The 27,418-nt window shown below is 32.6% G+C and overlaps 2 protein-coding genes across 4 annotated transcripts in view; both read left to right on the top strand.

Annotated features, from left to right (window-relative positions):
• Positions 1-24,195, top strand: kappaB-Ras (NFKB inhibitor interacting Ras like 1). Of its 3 annotated transcripts, XR_002945414.2 has the most exons (6): positions 1-192; positions 1,225-1,312; positions 6,088-6,224; positions 8,817-9,070; positions 12,697-12,720; positions 23,981-24,195. XR_002945414.2 is itself a non-coding variant. In XM_024361982.2 (5 exons), the coding sequence occupies exons 1-4, from the start codon at positions 94-96 to the stop codon at positions 9,036-9,038; spliced, it is 546 nt and encodes a 181-aa protein (XP_024217750.1). In that variant the 5' UTR covers positions 1-93; the 3' UTR covers positions 9,039-9,070; positions 23,981-24,195. The 3 variants fall into 3 exon arrangements, 2 of the variants coding, with proteins under 2 accessions (XP_024217750.1, XP_014270412.1); XM_024361982.2 differs by lacking the exon at positions 12,697-12,720; XM_014414926.2 differs by lacking the exon at positions 23,981-24,195 and having other exon boundaries at positions 2-192; positions 12,697-12,774.
• Positions 24,054-27,418, top strand: part of LOC112211008 (uncharacterized) — a 38,077-nt gene continuing 34,712 nt past the window's right edge. Inside the window, exon 1 of the mRNA XM_067047417.1 lies at positions 24,054-24,195. Within this exon, the coding sequence (XP_066903518.1) occupies positions 24,090-24,195 (106 nt within the window). The 5' untranslated portion in view covers positions 24,054-24,089. The remainder of the gene's footprint in view (positions 24,196-27,418) is intronic.

Here is a 27,418-nt window from a genome sequence, read left to right as displayed (position 1 = left end):
TGTTTTGTCCGTCAATGGGGTTTAGTAATTAATTATCCGTTGGCATTGACTGTTGGTATTTTGATGTTACCGCTCTTTAATTAAAATTTGAAAATGGGCAAGATTGCCCGAGCTGTTATTTGTGGTTATAAAGGAGTTGGAAAAACAGCTATATTGGAACAAGTTATTTATGGGAATCTAACTAAAGAAACTGTGGGTCAAATTGAATAATTAACATATATATATATATATGTATATATACATACTAAATGCATGTGATATGTTCGGAGTTATGTTATGACATATGAATTGCACTTAGTCATTTTACTCTAGTGGAAGTAATTTCAGTCCTTTCATGGTCTTTCATTTTATTTTATTGTTTTTTTTCTTATCAGTAAATGACTATGGTGATTTGTTACCAGTAATTGGTTTTTATTTTTAATTGTTTTATTAAGAATCAAATTCAATCGATATATAATAATTGGCCTAGTTTTTGTTTTATTATTATATTCTTTATCATTGACTACAGTCTATAACATCAAAAGGGTTATACTAATATTATTTAATGGGATTAGTTGGGAGAAGGGCTGCTTGTTACTATTTATTTTGGTAATGTTTTAATGTTTGTCACCACCCTTTGCTTACCCCACAGTTCTGTTGTTATTGGATAAATGGATTTTCAGTTCTGAATATGAGCAATTAGTGTAGCTCTGACTTTTGCTCTTAGGTGATAAAGTATTTATTAATGTCACTATATAATTCTTCAAAAATTCACTGTTGCTACAGAAATATTTCTATCTCTATTCTGGTAAAGTTAGTCCAATAGCAGTTGAATTTGATCCGTAAATGATAATGATAATGATAACTTTTCTGATCATTAAATAGGAAATAGTCCTATAATTTATTAATTAAAATGACAAAATTTTGAGGTGCTCTCCTTCTATGAGAAGGAGAACCAGGATTACTAATATGATTTTAGAATTGTTCCAATCCATGTCTTTCAATTGGATTTCATAATGATACACTAAACATTAAATGAAAATAAAGTTCTTTTTTATGGTTCTCAGAAGAGCAAAAAAAAATTTAAAAGAAGAAAATTCTACCCTACTTTGTTCTTGGTTTCCCAATTATTTCTCTATCTGGAATTTTTCTCCTAAATCTTTTTATCAGTGTTCATTTTTATCAAACTTCTAAATTTCATCAAGCCTTTTGGAGTGCATTTGATTTACTTTTATTTTTTTTCAGTTCCTACAAACAACTATTGAAGACATATATATTGCAAGCATTGAGACTGATAAAGGAACAAAAGAAAAAGTTCGTATTTATGATACAGGTATTGTACACCAAAATTTATTGTTTCGATTTCCTGATTATTTCAGTGATATTTTATTTAAATAATGGAAAAGGGAGTTTCTGAAATGCTGATCCTATCTACGGTAAGGAGCATGAGATGACTCAGAGTACAGTTCAAATAATTTAAATTGTTTAATTATCAAGATTAGTTATGTCTATGATTATTACTTTTATGTTCAATGAATTTATATTGATTACTGCTGTATATCCTAAGGACGGTTCCTGTACATTTTACTGCTTTACAGTTTCGATCTGTTTCAACCAGTTGTCTATATATTATTGAGAAGGGCATGGAATTCCCTTTCAAATGATGAAATAATATTGGTGGGTTATTGAGTTAAAATAGTTTTATTTCTTTTCAAATTTAAAAGCATTTTAAGTTATGTAGATATCTTTAATGTAATGTGAAGTATATCATCATCAAAAATAAATCTGAGATTATAGGTACACATGGATTTATACACATTGGTGTGGTCTATAACCTAAAATGATAAGTTTAAACATTTTATTATTTATTTAATGTAATTCACAACTAAAAAAAAAAAAAATACAGTTAGTAAATTTGATCAATGTTTCAAGCACTTTAAAATGTTGGGAAGGAACTCCTCAATGGTGGTACTTCAAACATTAATTTAAATTAGAAGCTCCTGTGTCCATCTTCTTTTCAGACGTCTCTAAGGATTATCAGGGATTGTTAAGGATGAGAGATTAAGAACTAATGGGTTAGAATGGGTAAGAAGTTCCTAGAATGGAAAGACACATATCTGTTTCACGCCAAATCTGCAACGAAAGGGATGTTAAGGTCTTCGTGGATGAGTTTATTTGTGATGTAATAAGGAGCATCAAGGATTTTACAGAGAATTTTGGATTGTAAGGATTGAATACGGGAGGAATTTGATGGTTTAGTAGAGCCCCAGACCTCTATTCCATATGTCCAAATTGGTCTGATTATCATAATATATTATAATTTTTTGTAGTTTAGACCGTTTGTCAAATAGGTGTTGTAGCAATCGAAATCTACGAACAGTTTCTTGTCGTTTCAGTCTTATCTGTGGATTCCAACTAAATCTCTTGTCAAGATGGAGTCCTAAGTAGCGAATCTGTTCAACAGGCGTTAGTGGAATATTTAAAAAGGATACTGTTGGATAGGAGGGTAAAGGTTTACGACAGAGTGTGAAGGTGATTGGGTGGTATTGGTTAGGATATATTTTGATTCTCCAGTTTTTACACCATTCCTCAATGGAAGTTATGTGTATCTGTAGAGTTTGTGATGCATTAGTAGGCTTGTTGTTTACAGACAGGACATATGTGCCTTCAGTGTATGTTGTTAGGGTCGGTTGGGATATCAGCTGTATAAACCGTATAGAGAATGGGACCTAAGATACTACCTTGAGGAACACCGATGGACTGGGAAAAGAGAGATGAGTAGGCTAGGTTATGAATTACTTAAAAGGTTCTATCAGAGAAGTAGGAGCGGATTAAAAGGAAATATGTAGGGGGAATGAATTGACGAAGTTTATAGAGCAGTCCTGGATGCCAGACTCGATTAAAAGCTTGTTCAACATTGAGGAAGACTTCCGTGCTCCAGTGTGAAAGATATGACACCGTTCGATGACTCTGCTGTATAGTAGAATGGGATGTCCTAAATTCAAACTGGTGGTCAGGAATAACATGATATGAATCAAAAATTGGATAGAGGCGTTTTAATAAGAGTTTTTCAAGGATTTTGCCCATAAGGAAAAACCTTTCACTCTCATGCAGGAATGAAATAGAATGGTAGTAAGATAGATATTCATGTGGCTTGGAGGGTTTGGGAAACATTTTTATTCTACATTTTCCAAGGGTATTATAGTATTTCCAAATAGGTGGATCAGAGGGTAGCATTGTAGATATTAGTAAGGAACAGGATGGCTTTACGAGGAAGCTGTTTCAGAATATGGGATGTGATAAGATTGTGGCCAGGAGCTTTTTTGGGAGGTAGGTAATTGGTGGATAGTGTTTATTATTTCTGAGGGATGAAAGGCTTTAGGAGGAAGGGTCATTTGGAGTGGAATTGTTATCTCTGCTTCAACATGTTCAAGATGATTTGAATTAAGGATATAAGGATGAGGGTTAAAAGTTTTGAAAAGGTGTTACCGAATATTTGAGTTTTTTCTTTATCTGATCATGTTCAAGTCTCATTTTCAGTGAGAAGTGGATGGTTGAAGGATTTGTATTTTAGTAGTTGTTCATAATGATTTGTCAGTGGTATTTAGGTTTTCTATTAAGTTATGGAAATTTTGGATTCTTTATTTTGTAATTTCTGTTTTTAGTCTGTTCATCAATGTATTGTAATGAGTTTTGTCCAAAGGATATCTTGTTTTGTGCCACCTCGATCTTGCCCGGCATTTTTCTGTTAATAAGATTTGAATATGACGAGATAAGTAGTTTTCCCAAAAAATGTTAATGTTCATTTGTGAAGTATTAATAGTGATAGTAGTTTCTATTGATTTAGAGAGTATTTCGATAGCAGAGTCAATCTGTTGTTTTGTTTTTAATGGAATGTTTAAGTCAAATACATTTTCTAGATCAGTCTGAAAATTTTTCCAATTCACCTGTGAAAGAGGAGAGGGTCTAGGAATAGGATTTGAATGCATGTGCAGTAGAACCAGGTTATGATCTGAAGAGAGGTCATCTAAAGATTGAATTGTAGATTGTGAGGAGGGTATTTGGAACGTAACAAATATATCAAGGATATCAGGGGATATTTTAAGGAATGTAGGCCAATAAGTAGAATTTTTTGAAGAGAGGATGGAATAGCTATTGGAAGTTGTGACTCAGAAAAGAGTCCTACCGAGTATTGGGTGTTCTGCATCCCCACTGTTGATCTTTGGTGTTGTAATCTCTTCCAGCAATAAATCACAGACCAAAGGACCGCAATAAGGAGTCAAGATGGTTATAGGAAAGGGAACTACCTGGAGGACAGGATTTTTGTTAGGAGTCTGGTTAGGAATGAGATAAGAGGCTTGATCGTGTCTTGAAGATCACGAAGGAAGGAGGAAAGGACAGATGCTATTTCAGGTGTATTTTGGCTGTTTTGGGAATAGAAGGTATGATCTTGGAAATAAGAGTATGTCAGTCTAGGTAGGGATTGAACTCTCCTTTTGGGTCGTTAAATTAGTTCCTTGGTTACCGAAGGTTCGGGTAAAAGATTGACTAAAGAGGAAATTTGGGATAGGGGAAGAAGTTTAGGATTGATCTGTGGAGGAATTTTCACATTTTTGGGAGGAAAGTCGTTTGTATGTGTTTTAGTCTGTGGATAGGAGCTTTGGGACTGATACTGTGAAGTCTGTGGGAGAAGAACAGAGGACAGAAGCTGAGGTTAGGATGTTTGAGGGAGGGGATGAGAGGCTTGAGGCACCTGAGCATGGCGAGTCACATCTGAATATTTAATAGATTGTCTTTTGGGGTTGATGGGTTGTTGGAGCAGATTGTTGACTGGGGTACGAAGTTCCACGTCAATTCGTCTTCTTCCAGAACCACTTTGTTTTGGTTATGCACTTTTAAGGCAGAATTTGTGGTTTTTTGACGTTGCATATTTTTGTATATTATACAACCTTTATAGTTAGCGGAATAGCCTCCTTTCCCACAAAGTATGCAGTTAGCTGGAATCTCGAGATTTCTGACTGGCGTCAGCAGTGAGCCAGCACATTTAACACATCTGGCTTGATGGTGGCAGTAGGCTTTTGTGTGGCCAAGGTTCTAACACTTAGTGCATTGGACAGTTTCAGCTCTGTGTCGGGGTTCCTCAAATCGTACACAAGAGTATGCCAGCCTTGAAATTTTCAAAATGTCTGTATTGTTGGAAGCTGGTTCCAAGTCAATGAAAAATAGAGGAAGGCGATATTTTTCCGTATGACGAACATTGTGACCCAATTCCTCTTAGTCACTCTTAACTATCGTCTACTAGGTTATATCGATATTTGATTGTTGTCTAAATAATATTTTTTTATTAATTAGCCTGGTAAAATTAGTTAATCGTTATTTCTTTTGGTATGGCACTCTTATCCTAGAAATTTATTCTTCTTTAATCTTAATTTTTTGTTCTTAATTATTATTTTTGTTGAGAGTTTAATTCTGTGAGTAATATAACAAATAGTATTTATTTTTATAACATTACTATAAGTTTTTGTATTGTGGTGTGGTTCTAAAACTTCTTCTTCTTCCTCGGCACTTCAGTCCAGGTCAGGCCTTGGCCTCCTCTAGAAATTTCTTCCACTCATTCCTGTCCTGCGCCTTATGCCACCAACCTGGCACTCCCCATCCTGACGCAATCCTGCCAACCTAGTCTTGCCATCTAGCCTTCAGTCACCAACTTTTCTTTTGGCTATCATTTCATACCTCATGACTCTCTATGGAATCCTTTGACCATCCATTCGAATGACATGTCTTGCCCACCTGTCTATTTATGTTTATGATACGACTGATGGAAGTATCATTATATAATTCTTATATCTCTTTATTGCGTCTTTTTAATACACTACGTCCATCTTGTTAATACCCCGGGTATATCATTAATGATCTCTCTTTTTTCTCCCCTGCATGTGGTTGTTGAGGCTTGAATTCTTGTTTTAAATTATTTACTATTTTGTACATGTCCCTGCTGAGTTTTTTACTTTTATGGTGCAAAACTTACTTTACCAAATTAAAATTGTTTGGCTGATAAATAATAAAAATGAACTTATAATAATCATTTGTAATTTTTGTTTGTCATAGGTATGGATTTTTACACGAACACTAACCTCTTTAACCTGGATGGCTATATATTTGTGTTTGACCCTTCTAAACCTGAAAGCCTTGATTGGATCATCAATGCCAAGAAGGACATTGAAAGAATGAGGGAAAGAAAAGAGGTGTGTGAAATTTAGGAAAGTATTTTAAAACAGTTTTGTGTTCCGTTCCATATATCAAATTAGTTTATTAATTGTCTATGTAGGTCTTATGTAGAGCAAGAACAGATCTGTTATTTTTGATAAAATCAAATACCGTAGCCTATTTATTCCCTAAAAATAATAAAATTGTGCATGTTAAAAACTTAGTTTGAATAAAAAAATAGTGTGTGTATGTACTGTGGCTTGATATAAGGACATTTATTCTGTTATCCGTTTGTTCATTTTATTTTATTTTGGTTTTTTAATGCTATTGGGTGATGAATTAAGTGATTCATACATGGTGTCTCAAAAACTTCCCGATATCGATGTAGACCTATGGCTAAACATATGGCTGAAGTCATTTGGAAAAAAAAGATCTATGTATCCATTGAATCACCTCTATTTATCAGCAGCTAAGAAAATTGGAAAGTATTATCAAGAAATTATTCCTCTAAAAGTAAAAGTAAACATCAGATTTAATCATCTTGCTGAAGTTGACCTCTCGACTGATGAGCCTATAGCAAGTACTAATGATAATAATAACCAGAATGTTACTAATTCAAATGCTACAAAAATACCACCAATATTTTTGAACAACACTTTTACAAGGTATGTAATTATTATCAAACCATAAAAAACAAAATAAACTCACCTTCTGAGCCAAGTACTCGTAAATCTGAGAGCAATTGAAACAGCCCAGCTACCAGAATTACTTCAAAATTTTCATCTGCAAATGCCACTTGCTCAATATCAAAACAAGCGGAACAAAAACCTCAGTCCATAGTTAATTATGACAATGAAATAAATGGTGAAAATTTATTATCTTCTATAGCTAAAATCATTATCAAACCTATTAAACACTATTTAACTATCTATTCATGTTAGTTGCTTCTTTGCTACAAATGTTTACATTACGTTATATGTTTACTGTAACTAATTCTTTCCTGGCCAACTCCGCTTTACTCCAAATCAAATATTATTCGATTAATGTTCAAATAAATATTTTTTTTATGGCTAGTGAAAACTGTAATGCTCATGGTATATTCTCTCTTAGGAATCAGTTCAAAATGTTCCTTGAATTCAAATTCATCGATATAGCCTGCATAACAGAGACACATTTATCATAAAACATCAAATTTAGAAATCCCAGGTTACAAAATCTTATGTAATGATAGAGATTGTTCGACTTCTTCCAGCAGTGTAGCCTTAATGACCAGAAATATACTGCAGACTCGCCTTAATTTTGTGGATCAATACTTTGCTAAATGGGTGTTCAATTTCAACATTGAAAAATGTGTTTCAAAATTTGTTACCCTTAGATGCCCAGCAGACCCACCTGAACTGATTCTCATAGGTAAAGAATTGCAATGGAGTCCTGCCAATGAAACAGTAAAATATCTTGGAATTCATCTCGATTGTTACCTTACTTGGAATCATCACAACCACATCAAATTAATCCAAACCTGTACAAGATTAGTGACACTATATCCTAATGTTAGTTGAAAATCTAAACTAAAACCAAATACAACTATACTCATTTATAAAACAGTACTAAGGCCATTACTGATGTGCAGTTGTGAAGTGTGGGGTGGGGGAGCAGTATCCTGTATAAAAAAAAAATGACATGTATCCCAAAACAAGATTCTGAGAATCTCAGTGGATTCCCTCTGGTTTGTACGAAACAGCCAATTGCATCGTGGTGAACTGAAAGTGGAATCGATAGATTATTTTATCAAAAAACGATTTACAAAATTCCTCTCCAATTAATCAATAGTGATATGTGCAGTGCCATAGGCCAACTTAGGCAATCCAACCTCATCACAACTGATGCCCAGGCTCATTCAAGACATCCTGTTATAAACTCTTTATTTATTTTTATTATCATTATTTTACTTTAATTTTTTTTTTTAATTCTCTAATTATTTTTTCAGCACAAGTCAATTTTTTTTTAACATTTGTTATTTTCTCTGTATTGTTAATTTTTTTTTTAAATTGATCTTTATTACTTTTAACTATAATAGTTCATGGTTATAGAATTGCAAATAGTTAGGGGTGTCTCTTGCACGAGACTATTCCTCCCTTCCCCATTATCAACTGTTAAAAAATAACTAACAAACTGTTACAATAACCATGGTACAATAAGGCCAACCAGGCTGATCTGGTAATAATGAAATAAATAAAAAATAGTTAATCATTTGTTATAACAGTTATAGTAATATTTGCCTTCCAAGATTGAGTGATCTCATATATAAAAATATAATAGGATGTTTGGTTCTTTTTTGGAGGCTCAATGGCAATCAGTTTAAATCAGTATTGGTAACCTTGAACTCAGTTCAGCTGATTTATATCTTTATCAATTATTTGTTTAGATTTTTTGTGTTGCACAAAACTATAAGTTTTTCAAAATTTGAAATATGGATATTATCATCAATGCAGGTGAAGAGGATACTCTACCAAAGATTGAAATCATGAAAAAGTGTTTTAAAGCAATGATGTTATGTTTTATAACATTGTTTAGATTTTTGTGTTATCTTTTTATATTCATTTGTTCTTTTGAGTAACTTTTTGTTTCAGATAATAGTCATTGTGATCTCTAATCATTTTACTCCATCTCCAGATCATGGGGTAGTTTCTAAAGCTCAGGCGTGGGCAATGCGAGAGAAGTTACGTATATATGATGTATCTGCTCTAGAAAGAAGTTCTCTTTATGAACCTTTTGTACACCTTGCATCACGAATGAATGTTCAGCCTAACAAGTCAACCTTTCCTCAATTATCCATGAGGAAAAAAGAATGACCCTCAGTATTTTATGTTTCTACTGATGAAATGTAAGTATAATGCATGGTTAATATTTATTGGTTAAAAATTAAATGGTAATACAATATTTTAAATAGCCTTAAAAAAAATTATTTAAATTAAACCAAATTCTAAATAAGATTGTGTTTATATATAAAGATCATTCAAACATAAGCAAGAATTTGTTTCGAAAAATTAATTTACATAAGTAAATGGTTATCCAAAAATATATCATTTTTATACATAATCACCCTCCTTATTGACCAATTTTACCCACTAATCAGAAGCATTTTTGTCCTTTCACTTTAAAAAGAAGAGGTCCATTCTTTGAACCAGTTTTGATAATTCTCAACTGATTAAACCCTGCCCTCCTAAAGCCTCTTTCCCCATTGTTTAAACATGTGAAAGTCACACTGCCATATATCTGAACTTTATGGCGGGTGTTCAACTGTTCCCCAAAAAAATTCATCAAGCTTTTGGCTTATTAGATGAGCAGTATGTGGCTGGGTATTGTCATTAACCAAATGAAGTCCTTGATGGAATGTTGCATTCTTTTGTTCCAATAACGAGCCTTCACAAGACTTTGGAACTAATGATTGTGATTTTTCACTCATTCAGAGAAAGCTTTGTTCCAACAAAACTGATTACTTTGAAAAGGTGTTTTCACCATACTGTGTACAAAATTTCTACCACCTATTCCTACTATACCAAAAACTCAATTATTATGCATTTGCAACTGTATGTAGGAACTTCCCTCTCACTCATCTTTGTTACTGCTCCTCTTGTTATGAGGTCAGGTCAGTGGTTGCTCCCCACTCCCATAGTTTCCTTCTACTGTTCTACCGAAGACACAAATCACCCCAATCTCTTACTATACCACTATCTAAACATTCTCGGTTATGTTTGAATGACCCTTCTATACATATACACTCCACAGCAAAAAGCCAGACACTGATTTTTCTATTAATTCTGATACATATCTTTTTTTTTTTTAATGGTGAGAATTAGTTTCTTTGTAGGATATATAAACAAAGTCTACTACAAACAAATCATTTCTATAAATGAGGAATTGACATTTATATATTATTTAAACCTCTTAATGCACATATTTGCAGACAGTGATAGTCTCCATTGCTCCAGCTGCATTGATGTGGGTCACAATATCTATGCCCCCACAGCACTCGTTGCATAAATGTGGATTGCTTTTAGAGTATGGTAATTGAAACAATGTTGGTATAACAATATTTTTCAACAATATATCGCTGACCTCGATAGTAGACAATGATATTCTTTTATTTTAATCACCAATTTTTTTTCTTTATATAAATTTGTAGACAACTATGTGTCGTCAAAGGAGGTCACTTTTCTTCTTCTAGCGGTGGGAAGAGTTCTAGCACCTCCATTTCACCTTGGATAGTTTTGAACCGTGTTTAGTATTGTCCTAGCTTCGACCAGCTATGATTGTTCTGGATTCTGCCACTTTCAAGGATTTTTATATCCCTTCATATTGTTTTTATTATTGAATTTACTCTAATTAATTTTTTTAAGTGTGTTATTGCTCTTTATCTCTATGAGTATAAAATAAAGGAACTATATTGGAAAAAGATAGTTGACCGTATGAAGTAGATTGGAGGAAGATAGTCCGAGTGGTAGTCAATAAAGGTATAAAAATAGTAACAAAAAACTATTTATTGTTAACCTAATAACTAGTTAAACCTAAATAAACAGTTTTTTGTTACTATTTTGATACCTTTATTGACCACCACCCGGACTTTCTTCCTCCAGTCTAAAAGAACTATAGATGTAGTATCTTGTATCAGGTAATTATCCACCATTAAGGTGCGCATTACTTCTACCTCTACTAGTAAATTTTTACTTCAACGTAGTGTTCTGTGTATGGATGTAGCGATGTAAGCTGGCCTCCTGTCAGGAAGGATCCTGGTGATAGAAAATCAAAGTTACTTGCATCTTCAGTGATGAAGCCAAGAGAACAGAAGTTTAATAAGGCCTGTATATTGACAGGGATAGTGGTCAGCCCCTTAAAGGTGTTTGAGATATTTGCTGGCTCCCATCAGAACTTGTTATTGTTATTGACAAAAACTGTGTGGGTAATAAAATTAAACATGTTACAGAGTTCAAAATCCTACTTTCAGTTGAAAAGAAGTGCGTCCCATCGGACTCAGTATCAAAACAAATTAGCTATTATTTCCATCCCTTTTGATCCTAAATGGATTATTTGTCCGTATGCCAGCCTCCTGTCCATTATGTCCAAGGCTCCTCTGTACTAACCAAATTACCTACCGAGATATATTACTTATAATCAACCTTTAAAATCAGATATTTTAAGTGTTTGGTTTTTTGCTGGTGTGTGTGTTTGTTTTCTTTTTTTGTAAGTAGAGGAAAAATCTTTCATGAAATGGAGTGCAACAGTAATAAAAAGTTACACAACAGTGTGAGATTCCCACTCACTAAAAAAAATCTCTCAATTCTTTTTTACTTCATGGGGCAAAAGGACTATCTATCTACATCTTCTTAAGTCATTGCCTGACTTCTTCTTTCTTGCTCTTGTGCTCTGAGCCTTCTTCCGATTTGCGCTGCATAGTCTGCTACAGCACTCCTATTCTCCTGCCTAGTCATCATCAACAAGACTAAGTTTTCCAGGACTGATTTTTTGCCAAGTTTCATTTCTAACTCTTCTTTTTCTTGAATAAAACCTGGACAACTGAAGAATAAATCCTCTACTGTTTCGTCCATGGAATCACAAGTTGGGCATGTTGGTCTGTCCTCTAGTTTGAAGTGGGCTAATTAGGCCCTGAAGCAACCATGCTCTGTAGGTAGTTGCATGAGATAATAGTCTTCCTCTCCATGTTTCTGGCATATCCATGTTGATACATACAGAATCATACAGCGGGTCCATCTTCCAGAAGATGAGGCTTTCCAGCATCTACCATCTTTCAAGAGTCTGAATTCTCTCTTCTTTTACTATTATAGCCCAGTGAACTTCGGGGTCTTCTCGTTTCCTTTGGAACATCCACCTGCGTTTATCTACCAAAAGATCTCATCACAGGTATGTCTGTGATGACGCACACCGAGCATTTCTTCAATACTCACCATTAGCTTTACGGAAATATGACTGCACTTGGCAGGCTTCTGCCCAGATTGGTACTGTGTATAAAAGTGTGCAACTGGCTAAATTAACCAGAAGCTTTCTCTGATTCTCTGTCGGTCCTCCAATATTTAGGATCCTCAGTTTTATGATCCACAAGCTTAAGACCTACCACTGAAAGCCATTACCGAATGGATACAACTGCTTTGTTCATATTGTAACATATCTCCTCCAATTGTTTCCCATGAACGATGATTGCCAGATTGTTCACAAAGCTGAGCGTAACAACTTCTTCTGGCAGGGGTTGCCTGAGCATTGTGTGTGTACCTTTGTGAGATCTATATACTAATAGTGGGGGTGGGGGGGAGAGAGAGAGAGAGAGAGAGAGAGAGAGAGAGAGTATTTATTTGAAACAAACATATCTTTGTAGTGTTTTTGCTTTTTTCTATTTTTTTTTCATTAGAAGGAATAAATGATGTAAAAAAGAAGAAATTATTATGTTATTATTGAAACAGTGATTTTAAATTTCAATTTATTTAAATTTGTTTGCAGGAATCAATCCGATCCCTAAACAAAGTGAGTATATTTATTTTTTTTTATAGAATATGTTAAATAAACGTTTAAATCTCATTTTCATTTTTTGAAATCAACCCTTCTTTGTTTTTTTTATCACATTTCTTTTAATAAAAATTAGGTATCTTCCTTAAGGTTTTTACTGTACATCTGTTGGGAAACCTGTTGGGAAATCAAATTATTCTACAATATAACTCATTTATTAAAAACTCAATTTTAAGGAAATCTTAGATATTGAAGATTGGTAGATTGGTTATTCTTGTATATCTACCCAGTTATAAAAACAAATTATGTGAATATAAGAAACATTGAAGAAACAACATTGAAACTGTTTCAATTTTATTAAACACTGAGTAGTGGTCATTGAATAATTGAATTTGAATATATATATATATATATTTATGGGGTTTTTTTCTCGAGTACTATAAAAGGATTAACATATAAACTGCAGAATATGAAATTATAACACATGTGTTGACTCTGTCAGAGTAAGGATTGATTGAGCTAAGCTTTCTCTTTCTTCATATCAGGACTAGCTCAGAAAATTGGATTAGCATCTGCATTTTTCAGAATTTTTTTTCTTTTTCACCATCAGCTGACGCATTTCCCAATCCTTTTGGAGTTGCTGACAGTCCTTTTAATGCTTAATATATTAGAATCACAAAGCAACTTCTAGCCTCCTTAAAAATATTCGACAATATTTATTTCAAGTTTTACATCTTACTTAGCAGTAGAGTCGACCGAATGAGCCTGGCTGATTATCCATAACTTTCCTCAGATACTATCGAATAAAATGGAATTGAAGCTGAGCGAATTCAGATGATCATGCCATTTGTTCCATTGCCTCCTGGGCTAAATCTACATGCTTTGGGGTTTACTTAAGACAGTTCTTTTTAGGATTTACCAACTATAAACAGCAATTTTCTTTCTTAGGACGCTTTTCTGAGCCTGATGATAGAGAGGGAGATTGATGTTTGATTTGACAGGAGGGGGATCTGGCTCGGTTTGCAATCGTGCTCTATTCTTTCATCATTACAGCCATGATCTAACAGGATGGATTAATGCATTGTTGCTCAATGCATAATCAATGTTTTTAACTAACGAAGGTGTTAAACCATCTGAAATTTTTACACGTTTGAGGGCACAGCATGGAGACACGATACAGTCCCAGAATCAAGTGTATAGATGGGCCAGAGAATTAAAGAGTGGGCAAGGAAAATGAAAGTCATGATCAACGGATAAGTAATAATAGTGGAATAAGTAGGATTAGTCTTCTAGATCATAGCCTTTGTGCCGTTCAAGAGTTTATTAAACGTTGTCGCCTGTTTTCTGTTGAACAAATCTTGTCGTAGGAACCAGCTATGGGATTACTCAATCTATTATCACCGATCATCTTGGGTTTAGAAAAGTTTGTGCGCTATTGGTTCCATTGGTATGGGTGCTTGATTGGAAAAAATGGGCTGGGAAATTCTTGAACTTTTTCCTTATTGTCCAGACTTGTCTGTTTGTGACTATTTTTTCATATCCTTGAAAGAATTATTTGGAAGGTAACAATTTGAAAGAAATGAAGAAGTCAAGGAGCATGTGCATGTATGGATTGCCAGATAAGGAAGAATAGGCTAGATTTCGGTTGCATTTGAAAGATGCAATGCCTCCAACATGCCTCTTCTCTTCACCTCTAATTATGAATTAATCTAGAAATTCGGGAGGACTACTGAAAGTAATGGTTTTGAGGGATGTGTGATAATTTAGGAATATGGATAGATTAAAGAAAAGGTATTCCACCACCTTATTAATCAGGATTAGTTAATCAAGAAAAGGATTTTAAAGTTTTGAGATTCCATAAGGAAATCGCTAAAGAATGAGTTTAACAGGAAAGTTTGATGAGATCGTAGTATGAAAGGAATGATAGGTAATCTGAGAGGTGTATGATAAATTGTGGTGTAAATATTTAATAAAAAAGTTAAGTCATGTATGTTGGATTACTAAATGCATTGGTATATTTTAAGGTTTTTCTGCATGAAATAGCATATTTTGAGTTTTAACTATGAAATCATTGTCTATTCACAAATTACTCCGTGATTCATTATCAAATTAAATAAATAATAATGTCATGAAACTAACAATTAATATTTATTATATGAGCTCAATTATTCCTACATCTGTCACTAGTGATAGTTAGGCCCTGTGACTGCCGCGATATGCGGTAGGCGAAGACAAACAGAAATCCCTCCTTAGTAGTAGGACTATTGAAAATCAGAAATAGAGACCAGATCTCCTTGTTTTTGAAAGTTTTATTCCAATGTGTTAAATGTTTTAAAATCTATTCAATCCACCATGTATGAATAATTTTTTTTTTCCTGGTACATCTTTGGCCCCCCAAACCAGCCTTCTCCTCGCTTGCCTATTTTGGGCTACTGCTTTCCCGTTACTGCATGCAGCTCTTTCAGATCTTTGTCGATTCTGTCTATCTGTCTGGTGTTTTGCCTCCCAAGTGGATTCTTGCCAACTATGCTGGTATTCATTGTCGTGTAAAGGCATCCTGATGGATTGGTTTGTGCCTCATGTCCTGCCAATTTTAATATCATTGTCTTCTTATCATGAGATATTGACTGACCAGTCTCTGCAAGCAGCTCACTGTTAGTTCTTCTCCTTCATGTGTTGAGGCTCTGATTTCAGATCGCTCCTGTAATTGTATGGAGGACTTTCCGTTCAAATTTCTTGATTCTACTTTCTATGGTACCTGTTAGAACCCAGTATGAATAATATGCTGAAATAAAATATTGCTCGCTTTTGGATAAATTGCATGATTTTTATTTTTGTTGTACAACATTGCATATTTTGTACTTTTTAGCTATGAATTAGATTATTTCGACTTTAATAGCATTAAATTTTATTTTATCATTTTTTGCTTATTGGATTTTTATAGTGTAGAATAGATAAATATGAGATAAGGCAAAGAATTGTTTGCGTGAAGAGTCAAATTCAACATAATAAACAAATAACAAATATTTTTGGAATAGTATTAATACCTAAATGCTCTTTGATAATTATGAAAATTCTCTTCATTGTTTTAAAACGTTCATTAAAGTGTTGCATTTAAATCGCATTCCTACACCACCTTCTTTATTCGGTTTTACTTTGTTGTGGTTAGAATTTAGAGAGTTTACTTTGATTCAAACAGGGTCAAATAAGCCTTAGATGTATTAATATTATAAATTAATAATTTAATTGTATTTTTTTCTGGATTTATTAGGGTGTTTCATGTTGAATTTTAATGCCGGATTTTCTATATTTTGAGTTTTTACTGCACTAAAATCTGATTTCTGGTTATGGTAAAAAGGTCTTAAGCATGAAGAGGTCTACAACCTATGAAGAGTCAGAGGATAGATCACTGTTCATGTCATAGATGATTATTTATTATTGAATAGGAGGTATATGAAAGTGAAGATTCAAATGTGAATAAAAGTTATATCTAAGAGAGGTTGCATACTATGACACTATAAGGAGGGAATATGGGATAATGACTAAGAAAATTTACACAGGCAGGTTAATGTGAAGTAACAGGAGAATAGGATTTGAGAATTCTTAACCTCAAACTACTATATGATTAACGAAAAAACTGACACTTCTGCCAGTTTGGTTCATTTCATTGTGAGGAATGAGGATACTTAGGAATAGATCCTGAAAAAGAGCACGTTTCTGAGACAATAATAGTGTTGTTGAAACAATCAAGGAATTCATCAAAATGTGCCAGGATCAGGAATTAAGTTGGCAAGACAATAGGGTATTATTCATATAAGGAAAATAAAAGAGATCCTACTATAAAAAGTTAAGGACAGTTTGGATTTAAACAGAAAAGAAAAATAGTTGTCTAATCTATAATTACATAGTGAGAAAGAAAAAAAATGAAAGAATTATATAACTTTTAAGACAAAAAAAAAGAAATTAGGTAAAGGAAATGATAAAAAAATAACACAAACCTAACGTAAATATTATATAAGTTTATAAAGGAGAAAGAAAAACATATAGTGACAACACTTAGTATTTAGGTTAAAAATAAAAAGTGAATTGTTTCCTCAGTTTAAATGAAAAAAAAAATATGACCATATTAATAACTAGTCGATTAGTTTAGTTTATCTCGGCGTAAAATCCTGAGATCATAAAAACTAAAAAAAAATAGTTGAGAAACGGAAAAGGTTGATATATCTGTTATAGTAGTTTATTGTGTAGCATGGAAAGAGTTTTTAGGTCTCTACTTTATTATTACAGTAGGCAGGCCATCATTCCACCTTCAATGAACCCATCCTTAATTTATTACTTAACTTAGTCAGCGGCCTTCTACTAGCCACTAAGGATGGGTGATGCGGAACCCCCCCATCTCCTATAAATGAGAGAGCTAATTCTATATCACTGTCATATTTTTTTTAATTTGGGTCTTAATATTGTTATTTTCGGATTTTAGCTCATTTATTGACAAATATTGCAATCTTAGATAATAAGTGATAGAGATATAAAGGTGTACATAAGTTGGATTAGAAAAAAAAACGCAGCAATGATAAAAAAAAAAAAAAAAGTATCAGAATATTTACATAAATAAAATAATAAGTAAATGACATTATATCATGTTCGTACAATAAGCTTATTTACATGCTCATCCTGACGACCCCAGAACCCGTGCTATCCCCCTCACATTCTTACCGCATCACGGCTGAGCCAGTGATGGTTGAGTAAGGATTTGCCCATTACTAGAGCTCCAATTGTAACGTTTATGTTACTATAGTTTCCGTGGCAACAGTCGTTTAAACCTTCGAGATGGATTTTAGTGAAGAGTTAACCTAGGGAATCTTGATAGTAAAGATTTTGATGTAATTTTGAAAATTTTGTTGGTACATGGTCTATGGCACAAGGGATCTGAATGTGAGCTTTTTATTTTTTTTTTGTGAGGCTTTTAGGATTTTGGATTGAACAAATTTGATGTAGAAAGGAAAACCACGAAGGCTTAAGGATCCCGAAGTTTTTCAAACACATATCAATAAAATCGACGAAAACCTCTCTCATATTCTGCTAACAAAAGCGCATTTTATGTAAATGTTTCCATCTTCTGAAAGGAATTTCGCGTAAGATTACAGAAAATGTATGTACAATTTATCTATTCACTGATGGCAATTTTCTACTTTCACTATGATTTAATATTTTTTGAAATAATGCATTACAATTAAATAATTAATAATTTATTGAAAAAAATATTGTCTTTAGATGCAGAAAAAAAAGTAGGAATTTTTTGGCGTGTTTTTCGAAGTACCTAACTACTATGTAAATATTTTGTTGTAAATTAATATTATATATCTATATGTTGCCAATTGTAAATAGTAATATTTATACTTAGACAAAAAAAAATAGGAAATTGTAAATGATACTTCTACATATTAGTGCAAATTGTGGAATTAATTGTAAACAATACTTGTATATTTCTGGGTAAATTGAATAAATTAATTCTTTTTTTCATATTCTATAATAATATTGTTTAAATAAATAATCAGATAAATATTTTTTATTAATTTTTCCCCAAATCCATCTTAAAACAAATTTTGACATTCATGAGTTCTTGGAATTTTATAAGTTGAAAATAAAATTTTATTTTTAAAAATCCTACAATTGATCTCGAAGTTATTTTGTTGACTTTGTTGTAGGGATTGTAGGATAAGGAAGATACTATTTGCATAAAATATTGTGCAGTAATAATTATTTATTAAGTTTACTAGTAATTCAGTATTTCAAATTTATTGACTTCATTCAATTGGCCAAAAATATTGAAGAAGGTGATTATTTGATATTAATGCACGTTTTGCTTGTTTAAATTAATCCGACGTTATTTTAACTTGTTCGAAGCCAAGCACGTAGTAATGTAGTAGAATGGTTCCTGATATATTTTTTTTTTTTTTAATTTTAAATTTTATCCGAACTACTGGAAACTAACTTTTAGTGAATTTATTTTGTTAAATATCAACTACTGCTTCTACAAAGATAAATATTACAGCCTACTTTATGGTAAATTCAACTATCTTTTATATGAGTGCTAATAGACATCTGTAGAGGTCGAATGATTTTTGATATATAAACTTCTCAAAATAAATTCACTAACAACTGATTTTTCAGTACATTTTTTATAGAATGCTTTTTAAAATCTATATATCGAGAACAATTGAACGTAAAGAGTTCCATTATGGCTCATATTTTAGCAAATTTACTTAAAAAAATGTCCTATCAGAGATATAGAGCTCGGATTGAACAATTAATGTTTTGAAACAGCCACCATTTTTTATTCCCTCTACCTATACATGGTAGACTCATAAATATTGACTAGTAAGAATACGTATTTTTCATTTAAGTTATGCAAAATTGAATTAACTGCCATTTTTTCTCCCTGGGTCTTGTGCTACAAGGTCTTGGGGTCACGGATTTAGGTCAAATTTTGTAGGATGGTAGATTTAGTTTTCCTGTTGATGAAGATATATGGTTATGGGGACTACTACTCAATAATTTTTTAGATATTTGCAATTCAATCGTTCAATTCAGTTCTGTAGCAAACGATTACACTTCTCTTGGGCTCGTCCTATTGCACTCTCCTTGGTAAGACACAGGGCAAACAGGAGAAAATAATGCTGAAAAAACGCAGTCTGGACAGAATGAAAAGCATGCCATAAAAAGATTGGTAATTTTCATACTGTCTCTCAAGTTATGGTAACATCCATTAATTTGATAGCTCCTAAAAAAAACTTATTTTTTATTCAGCGCATTTTTAATAAAATTTTAAAGACTAAGGTAACTTAATGGAAAAAGCCATGGCGACAGCTTGATGTGTGAATTAGGTATTATTACTCTCCATAACTTCGTCTGGTTAAAGAAATCTTATTTCCTACAATGTGGAAACGGCTTTCAGATTTCCATCAGCGTTATTTTACTAGGTCTTTTTGTCCATATTATGTTGTCTACTAAGATAAGTAATACAAAAAATAATAACTCGGGAAATACATTTTAAAAATAATAGGGGGGAGGGGTTCAAAAGAGAAAACTCATAAAAAAAAAGTGTAATACTTTTTTTTAATGTATCCCGATGTTTCTGCTCTAGTTATATTCCTTTATCAGAGTGGCTTGTCCAGAAGTTCGGGAACAACTGTATAATTCAAAATTATAAAAATACGCCTCGATAAAAACTCATATACTTAATGAAATTTTACCAGCTGGTTCAGCAGTGCTTTTTGACAAATTGATATTCACACAATCCACCGTACACAGAGCGATGTTTCCTATTTGAAATAGAACAATCAACAAATTTTGTTGATACCATCCCGAACAGTGGTGGAAAGCATGAAAAAACCCTCCAAAATGAAATGTTTCAAACCATGTTGATGAGTGTGGTTTCTTACACTCAAATACCTATAAACGAATTCACCGTAATTGGTTCTCCCATCAAACAATATTTGCGAGCCGTAAACGTTATCTTACAGAAGTGATTTCGGCATTGGGACAAAGTGAGATTTTACTGGTTGTTGTTATTATATTTTAATCTATCCAATAAATAATTTCGACCGGTACAATACCAACGAAAGTTACTACTTATTGTAATTTTGTTTCTTGAAATATATTTTCCTAAATTTCTTCGGCAGCGTACAATTTAATTCTGAAAAAATTCGTTTTTGCACATTTTTGATAGACCAGAAAAAAATGAGCTCTATTGAACTTAGTGATGAGACTAATTTCTGATTGCTGAAGGTAAGGGTGGGTTACTCCAGAGAAATACCAGAGGAATGGAACAATCAAAAATGTTCCTAAAGGAACCCTGCTCTAAAAGAAGTAACACTCTTCTTAATATGGATAGGAGTTCTTTAAGATGCGTGACAGGTCTATATACGGGACACTACCAGTTGAATAAGTGTCTCTATAAAATGAGATTAATAGAGTCCCCTTTCTGCAAGTTCTGCAGAAAGGATGAAGAGACTGCCTACCACATCATTTGTAGATGTGATGAAGAAGTAGCAAGGACACGATTCCTTCGGTAAGGATCGTATCTTGGACCCCAAACTTAGCGAGGCAGTGGATCCTTAAACAATATCCAGATTCGCTAAGGCAATTGGCCTGCTCTTAGCTGAGGAGGGACGGCGTACAGTAGGCCCTCTATGGTCGCGGTGCACTTTGCCGGAAAAAAATATTCTCATAAAAGTGTACATATTTGAGCAACTTTTGAGTTAGTTTCATTAACGTATGAAATCAGGTGCCTTCTTGGAAGGTGTAACCAAAATAAGGGAGAACAATAATCAAATTAACTAATATGAATCAGAATAACATTTTAATTATAAGAGAAAATGATTTTAATGATGAAAAAATTAAGATTTATATTTTTACACCTGAAAATATTATCAAAATTAAAAAAATAAATGCATTCCATTGAATTCTTCACCCTGAATAACATAGGGATTCATGAAAATGACAGTAGATTTAAATAATTTAGAGGTTTTTGCACAAAAACGGCAGTTTCCTCCTCTGTGTGCTTGGACGCTGAAGTTAAATATATCAACTTTTTGGTGTTTAACGGGATAAATCTATCTAACTAAATCTTTTCTTCCCAATTTATTCACCAGGGTTATTGAAATTTAAAACCCATACCTATACCTCTGGGAAAAAGGGTTTTCATAGATAAAATATTGAGTTTGAATAAAAATAAATATTTTTGCCAAGTGTTCAAATCCTAAAGAATTGGGAAATTTCAAATATGTTAATATATTTGGAAAATCCGATTAAAATTATGTGAAGCTTAAGACTTTGCCAGTAACAACAAATTGTAAGAACGCTTCTGTAAACGTGCCACTTCAACCAAACAATCTGAAAATTCACTCCTTTCCTCATAATGACAATTATTTTAGTGTACATCAACATTAACGATAAAAATACAAATAAATAAAAGTATATTTATAAACAATATTAACGTTTCATAAAAGGGTAAACTAAAAAGCATGAACCATTTCCCTCTCCAGCCGTATGTTTGAGGAAAATTTCCACTTTTTCTTGAATAATGATCAGGAAAAAAATTACTAACTGTAGCCATCTCACCTCATTTCCATTTTATGCACCGCTTCCTAGATAGAAACTATGCAATTTTCTAACTAGTCTGACCCACTGACCCTTAAACACGAATCAAAAAAGTAACAGCGTTCTCAAATTTTTTATATACCTCTGAAGTTAAAAAATTAGGATATATAGATATAGTGTTGTTTAAATAATTTATATTAATAAAAATAAATATGTATAGGAACCCCCTATGAGTCAGGGGTTCAGTAATTTGTAGTAAGTACTGTTACTTGATCTATGGTTGTACAAGCAGATGATTTGGTCGAAATCACACTCGACCGCCAGATTTTTCCTTCATTAGGTGTAACCACTTTAGGCTGGACCCCAGAGGGCTTCCGGACTCGAAAGGTTGACTCACGGCTACAGTAACAAAATAAATAATTAATCGAACCCAGGTCTTTGGAGTTAGTAGCACAGTGCCTTACCGCTCAGCCAACTCACTCTCCATATGTATATTTTAAGTGTCAAAATTCGCAACATGTAAGTGATAATTTCAAGTTAAACTTAAAGGAAGTCATCAGGTTATTTCATAATTATTTTGGTAAAAAATATCCTAAACAAGTGATTTATTGATCAAAATTAAAATTCCATTTACTATTATAATATTAAAACCTGATAATGATTTTTAAATACCTAGCGATCCCCACTGTTCCATGCCGATCAATCGCGATCCAGTAAACGACCTCCGAATCCAAACCCGCAAGACTAGCCTTAACACAATCCCCCCATCTACTCTTCGGACGTCCACCTATCGGCTCAGTGTTTATTACATTTTTATGGATTCATTCGTTTTTTGAATATATATTTTACCTTTAGGTTTACATTATTTATTTATTTATACATTTATTATTTATAATTATGAATAAATATGTTATATAGTTGGGAAATCCGGTCAAAATTTTACATCGGTATACGTAATATGTAATGTTCTAATATATTCGGTAAAAGCAGTATAATGTTTAGTTGTAGAATAGTAAATTTGTAGTAATATACTGCAAGAAATTAAATTTTCAAAGTATGTATTTTTTTCCTTTCTAGATCAGTTAATAGTGGTGATGGGAAATAAAATTGGTGTCCACAGATGATGTTGAGGGGTTCAAATGCATTACATTTATATCTTGCTTGTGACCTTAATAATATTGTCCGGTAATCAAGGGATCCGCAATAGATGTTTCCTTTTAAGGGATTACCAATGTTTATAAAGTTTCAGTAATAGCAATGCCTCATCGTAGATCTATGTCAAACAGTCTCTATCATGTATATCATTATAAAACACCTAATAAATACTAAACTTCAGACCAGTTTAATTAATACTGAATTTTCTAAATATTATGATTATTTTAATCGAATTGATTAACAATAAAATAAGATTCCAGAGACTTAGCTCCGTTAACTAACAAAATAACAGCGCTTATACATAATGTTGCATTTGAAAGAACACCGGGGCAGTTGACATTGAGTTGAATCTGAATGAAGCCTGGTTGGCCTTGTTTACTTGCCAAGTGGTTTTATCCGACTTGTATAACAGTTTCTAGTCGTTACTAAATGCGGAACTGACTGTTCCAGTTACTCTAAAAAAATATTAATAATAAAATCGTTTTGTCACTTTGAAAATTGACATGATTATTCTTTGAATTTGAATTTTCTATTTCGGTATAGATGGGATGAAAATTTCAATGAATTTTTACAAAATTATTGTAATTTTTCCATTATTTTCCAACTACCATACTTATTTTGTAGCTCATTAAAAAAAAAAAGTATTCATCAAATATATGAATGTAAATAATGGTTAAAAACGTTACTTAAGCGGTGATTTTATATATTTTTTGTTAAAATTACTAATGGAATAATTTTTTTTTTTCTTAGTTTCTTCAGTTCATATCGTTCAGCGAGTGTTCTTAACTGGCAGTGAACCATTTAGCGAACTACTTCCAAATTGACATATTTTAAATTAGAACCATTTTAATACCCTGTTGAAAAATCCATTTATTCTTGTCGATCGAATTGGGTTAATTTTTTGTGGTGACATAGTTTCAAGAGCAGTATTGACTTTTAATTAACATTAATGATGGTTAAGAAATAGGAAGCGATAGCTATGAAGACATTCTGCTGAGGGTTCTTGTACCTGTTCCAGAATCCAGTGACTGACAAACCCTTTACTTGTGCTCCCCACCTCGGAGGACTTTCTCTTTTTTTACTCAGTGGCGTAGGACTGAAGGCTGCTGTTAGTGGAAAGTGAAACGATGAAGGAAGAGATGTTGGTGCCTGCCTTGTCCCTGTTATTAATTGTCGCTGTCACAGCACACCCGACCCTATACATTAAGAAGGATTCAGACACTCTAAGCCCCGGTAAGTACCCTGATTTTGTTTTGTCCATTTAACATATCTAAATTTACAAAGTCCGGCATTTTGATATATTTTGTAAAAAAAATTCTCATTTCGAATTGATGTAATTAAAAGACCTTTAGAATTTACTAGGTGTAATCATTAAAAATTTCTAAAATAATTTTTTTTTTTCTGTGTCAATACTTTTTAGTGTATTCATGTAGTCATACACTACTACATACCATAGTTCATTACTCTTTACTTGCCCCCGATAAAGATAACATTTGTTTTAAAAAATTCTTCCATTCCATCTGTTATAAATGAGATCCGTTTCCGAAAATTATTTCATACAGTGGTGCCAATGATCATAAGGCATGTCCAAAATAAGAAACATTGAGTATTAATTAACACAATTATATTCTTATATTAATTAACATTAATCATATATTTTTGGCCTTGAAATTTATTTATCAATAGGTTTAATTTTTAATCCTACCAATATAGTATCATCATTTAAATCCTTCAGATTACAATTTTATTGTTTATTTATTAATGTCAGTGACATCTTATTAATAACGCAATGATGGATAATTCAACTCAAGGTAAGTTTAATACAATATGACCTTTTACAGAAAAAACTTATTTTCTGTAGATTCCCACTAGCTCCCCACATTCCTTTCTTTGATAATAAGTTAATAAGTGTCATAGTACTACTATAACAAGAAAAAAAAAATCAAGAAAATTGCATTTCTCTTTCTAATGTGACCACTTTCATAGATTCCTATTCTAGTTCGATACGACTTCCCTTCACACAGCGCGAATATTTTGTGATTTATGCCTCCTCCCCTTCCCCCCCCCTCTCCCAAAAAAGTTAAAAATTTTCTCAGAAAGCTTTCAAGACAGAGCTGTCAAATTATTCACCTCGTGTTGAATAAACTGTTCTTCGTACGATAAGTACTTTTTTTCTTGTGTAAACCACTTATAAAACAGTTTACTATTAAAATATTGTTACTCTCTGTTTTCTTTTTATTTTCCTTAACTAACTATGTATTAGGCAAATATAGGTATTTACCCATAGGATTTAGGTAGTTCTATAAATTTCGGAATTAACTATGTTAGATGTGTTTGTAGATTATTTAAATTATTTATATTTGCTTCAGCATTTCACAGAACAGAAGAATAGTAAGTTTCTGAATTTTATCCAAAAATTTGGATTTTGGCTCCAATATGCGAAGCAGATAAAAGAACTTATGGATTAATTTTTATTAAATTTTAAAACGGAATTTAAGAGCAATCAAAATAAATGAATTTAAATTTTGAATCTATTGCTAGTATTCTTGGTTGACCAATAATTATGAGTTGCAAAAATATATAAATAATACTTTTCACAATTTTAATATAATTTCATGTTCATAATAATCCTTACACACAATTTTAATGAACGATTTAAGACTAAGTTGTTCATTACCTTTATAACTCTATTCTCTGGTTTCTCGCTTTATATATACGCACTAAGCCCGAACGGATTTTTTCTTTACATATTTAACCATTTTTAAAAGAACACACAAAGAATAAATTACTTAAAAAGGGCTTATATCAAAGTGTTTTAAAAACTTTAAAATAATTAAATTTGGTGTAAGTATATAAAAAATCAGGTGATGTCTAACAACATCCCATCAGGTTTGAATTGTAATTGCAACCAGAACTACAACTGTTTGATGTTTCGTAAATCAAAAAATCTCATCTTGATATCGGATTCTTAAAAATTACTTATATAAACCTATAACGGTCAAAACCCATAGTACCAGTCTGATTTCGATTAAATATTGATCTTCACCTGAGATGATTTTTATATTTATATGAAATCATATTTTGTATCAGAAATGATTTGATGTTTTACTTAGTGTTGTAAAGAGTCGCGAAATTTCATATCGCTCACTTGCAGCGGCTTAGTTTTTAGTTGTTAATAAGATCCAATGTGGGTGGCAGTTACTGAATAACCTCCGTAACCGATTGATCTGTGGTTTAAAATGTAGTAATCGAATTTATCTTAACATGAAAATGGTCAGATAAATTTCATAGTGCCGTCTGTAGCCTAGCTAGTTAAAGCACCAACTTTAACTGGCTCTTGCCAGCAGCGGCGTCCGTTAAGTCCCGCCTGGGGATTTAACTTCTATTTCTGGTTCCACAAAATGAAATTTTGACTCCCAATACAGAATATTAATATTATTAAATTACTAAAAATATATACATATTATAAATTGTATAAGGGGAGTGAGTTGCTCATTGATAAGGCACTGTGCTACAAACTTCAAGGACCCGGGTGTGAATCCAACAGTTTTAGACAATTTTTTTCCGTTATACTGTAGCTGTGAGTCAACCCTGTGGGTTCTGGAGTGCCCCCAGCCTCATAAAGTGTACTATTAATTAGGTAAAAGTCTGGCGGTCGAGCTTGATTTTTACCAAATTACCTCCTTGCGCAACCTTGATCTATTAACAGTAGTTCCTTACAAAGTACTGCACCCTCTATGGGATGTTGCGGTACCGATTTAATTTAATATATTGTATCATTATATTGCGGTGCGTTGGAGTACCGCTAGATCGCGCCGTTGTTTTTGATTTATCTTGGTTAAAATATGTTATTATTATTTATGGTTTAAATAAATGTATGTAAGTTGTTTATGTTTTATACTCACTAGTTAACCTTCCTAAAAAATCTGAACACCTGTTCTAGATAATTCAATTATTATTGTGATTAATTTTGTACTATTCAATAAAAAGCGAATAAGATTTCTATTTTGCTTTACTTTATTAAAGACTTATTGAAACACCTTTTTGTGTTACTGCCAATTCTGTATTGATTGAGTGTTAGATTATGGCGTACATAAGCCACGCTAAAATATAGTGTAATATAATAGTGTATTACATAAAATATTCACTGAAGTCCACGTAAATTTTTTAATCACTTTGTTATTTATACAATCGCCTTAGTTTGAATTTTGCTTTTAAAAATAAACAACTTACCTCGTTACATACAAGCATTATTAACAGAAAAACGCCGAGCAAGAGCGAGGTGGCACAGAACAAGATATCCCTGGGACAAAACTCATTACAATACATTGACTAACAGACTAAAAGTAGAAATTAGAAAACGCAGAGTACAAAATTTCCAGAACTTAACAGAAAACTTAAATACCACTGACAAATCATTATGGAGAACTACTAATAAGCTACTAAAATACAAATC

The sequence above is a fragment of the Halyomorpha halys genome, unplaced genomic scaffold (genome assembly GCF_000696795.3).
Source record: "Halyomorpha halys isolate HHAL.00 unplaced genomic scaffold, Hhal_1.1 Scaffold90.1, whole genome shotgun sequence".
In the NCBI taxonomy this organism is placed as follows: domain Eukaryota; kingdom Metazoa; phylum Arthropoda; class Insecta; order Hemiptera; family Pentatomidae; genus Halyomorpha; species Halyomorpha halys.
Note: the sequence above shows the minus strand (reverse complement) of the source record. Positions and strands in the feature narration are given on the sequence as shown.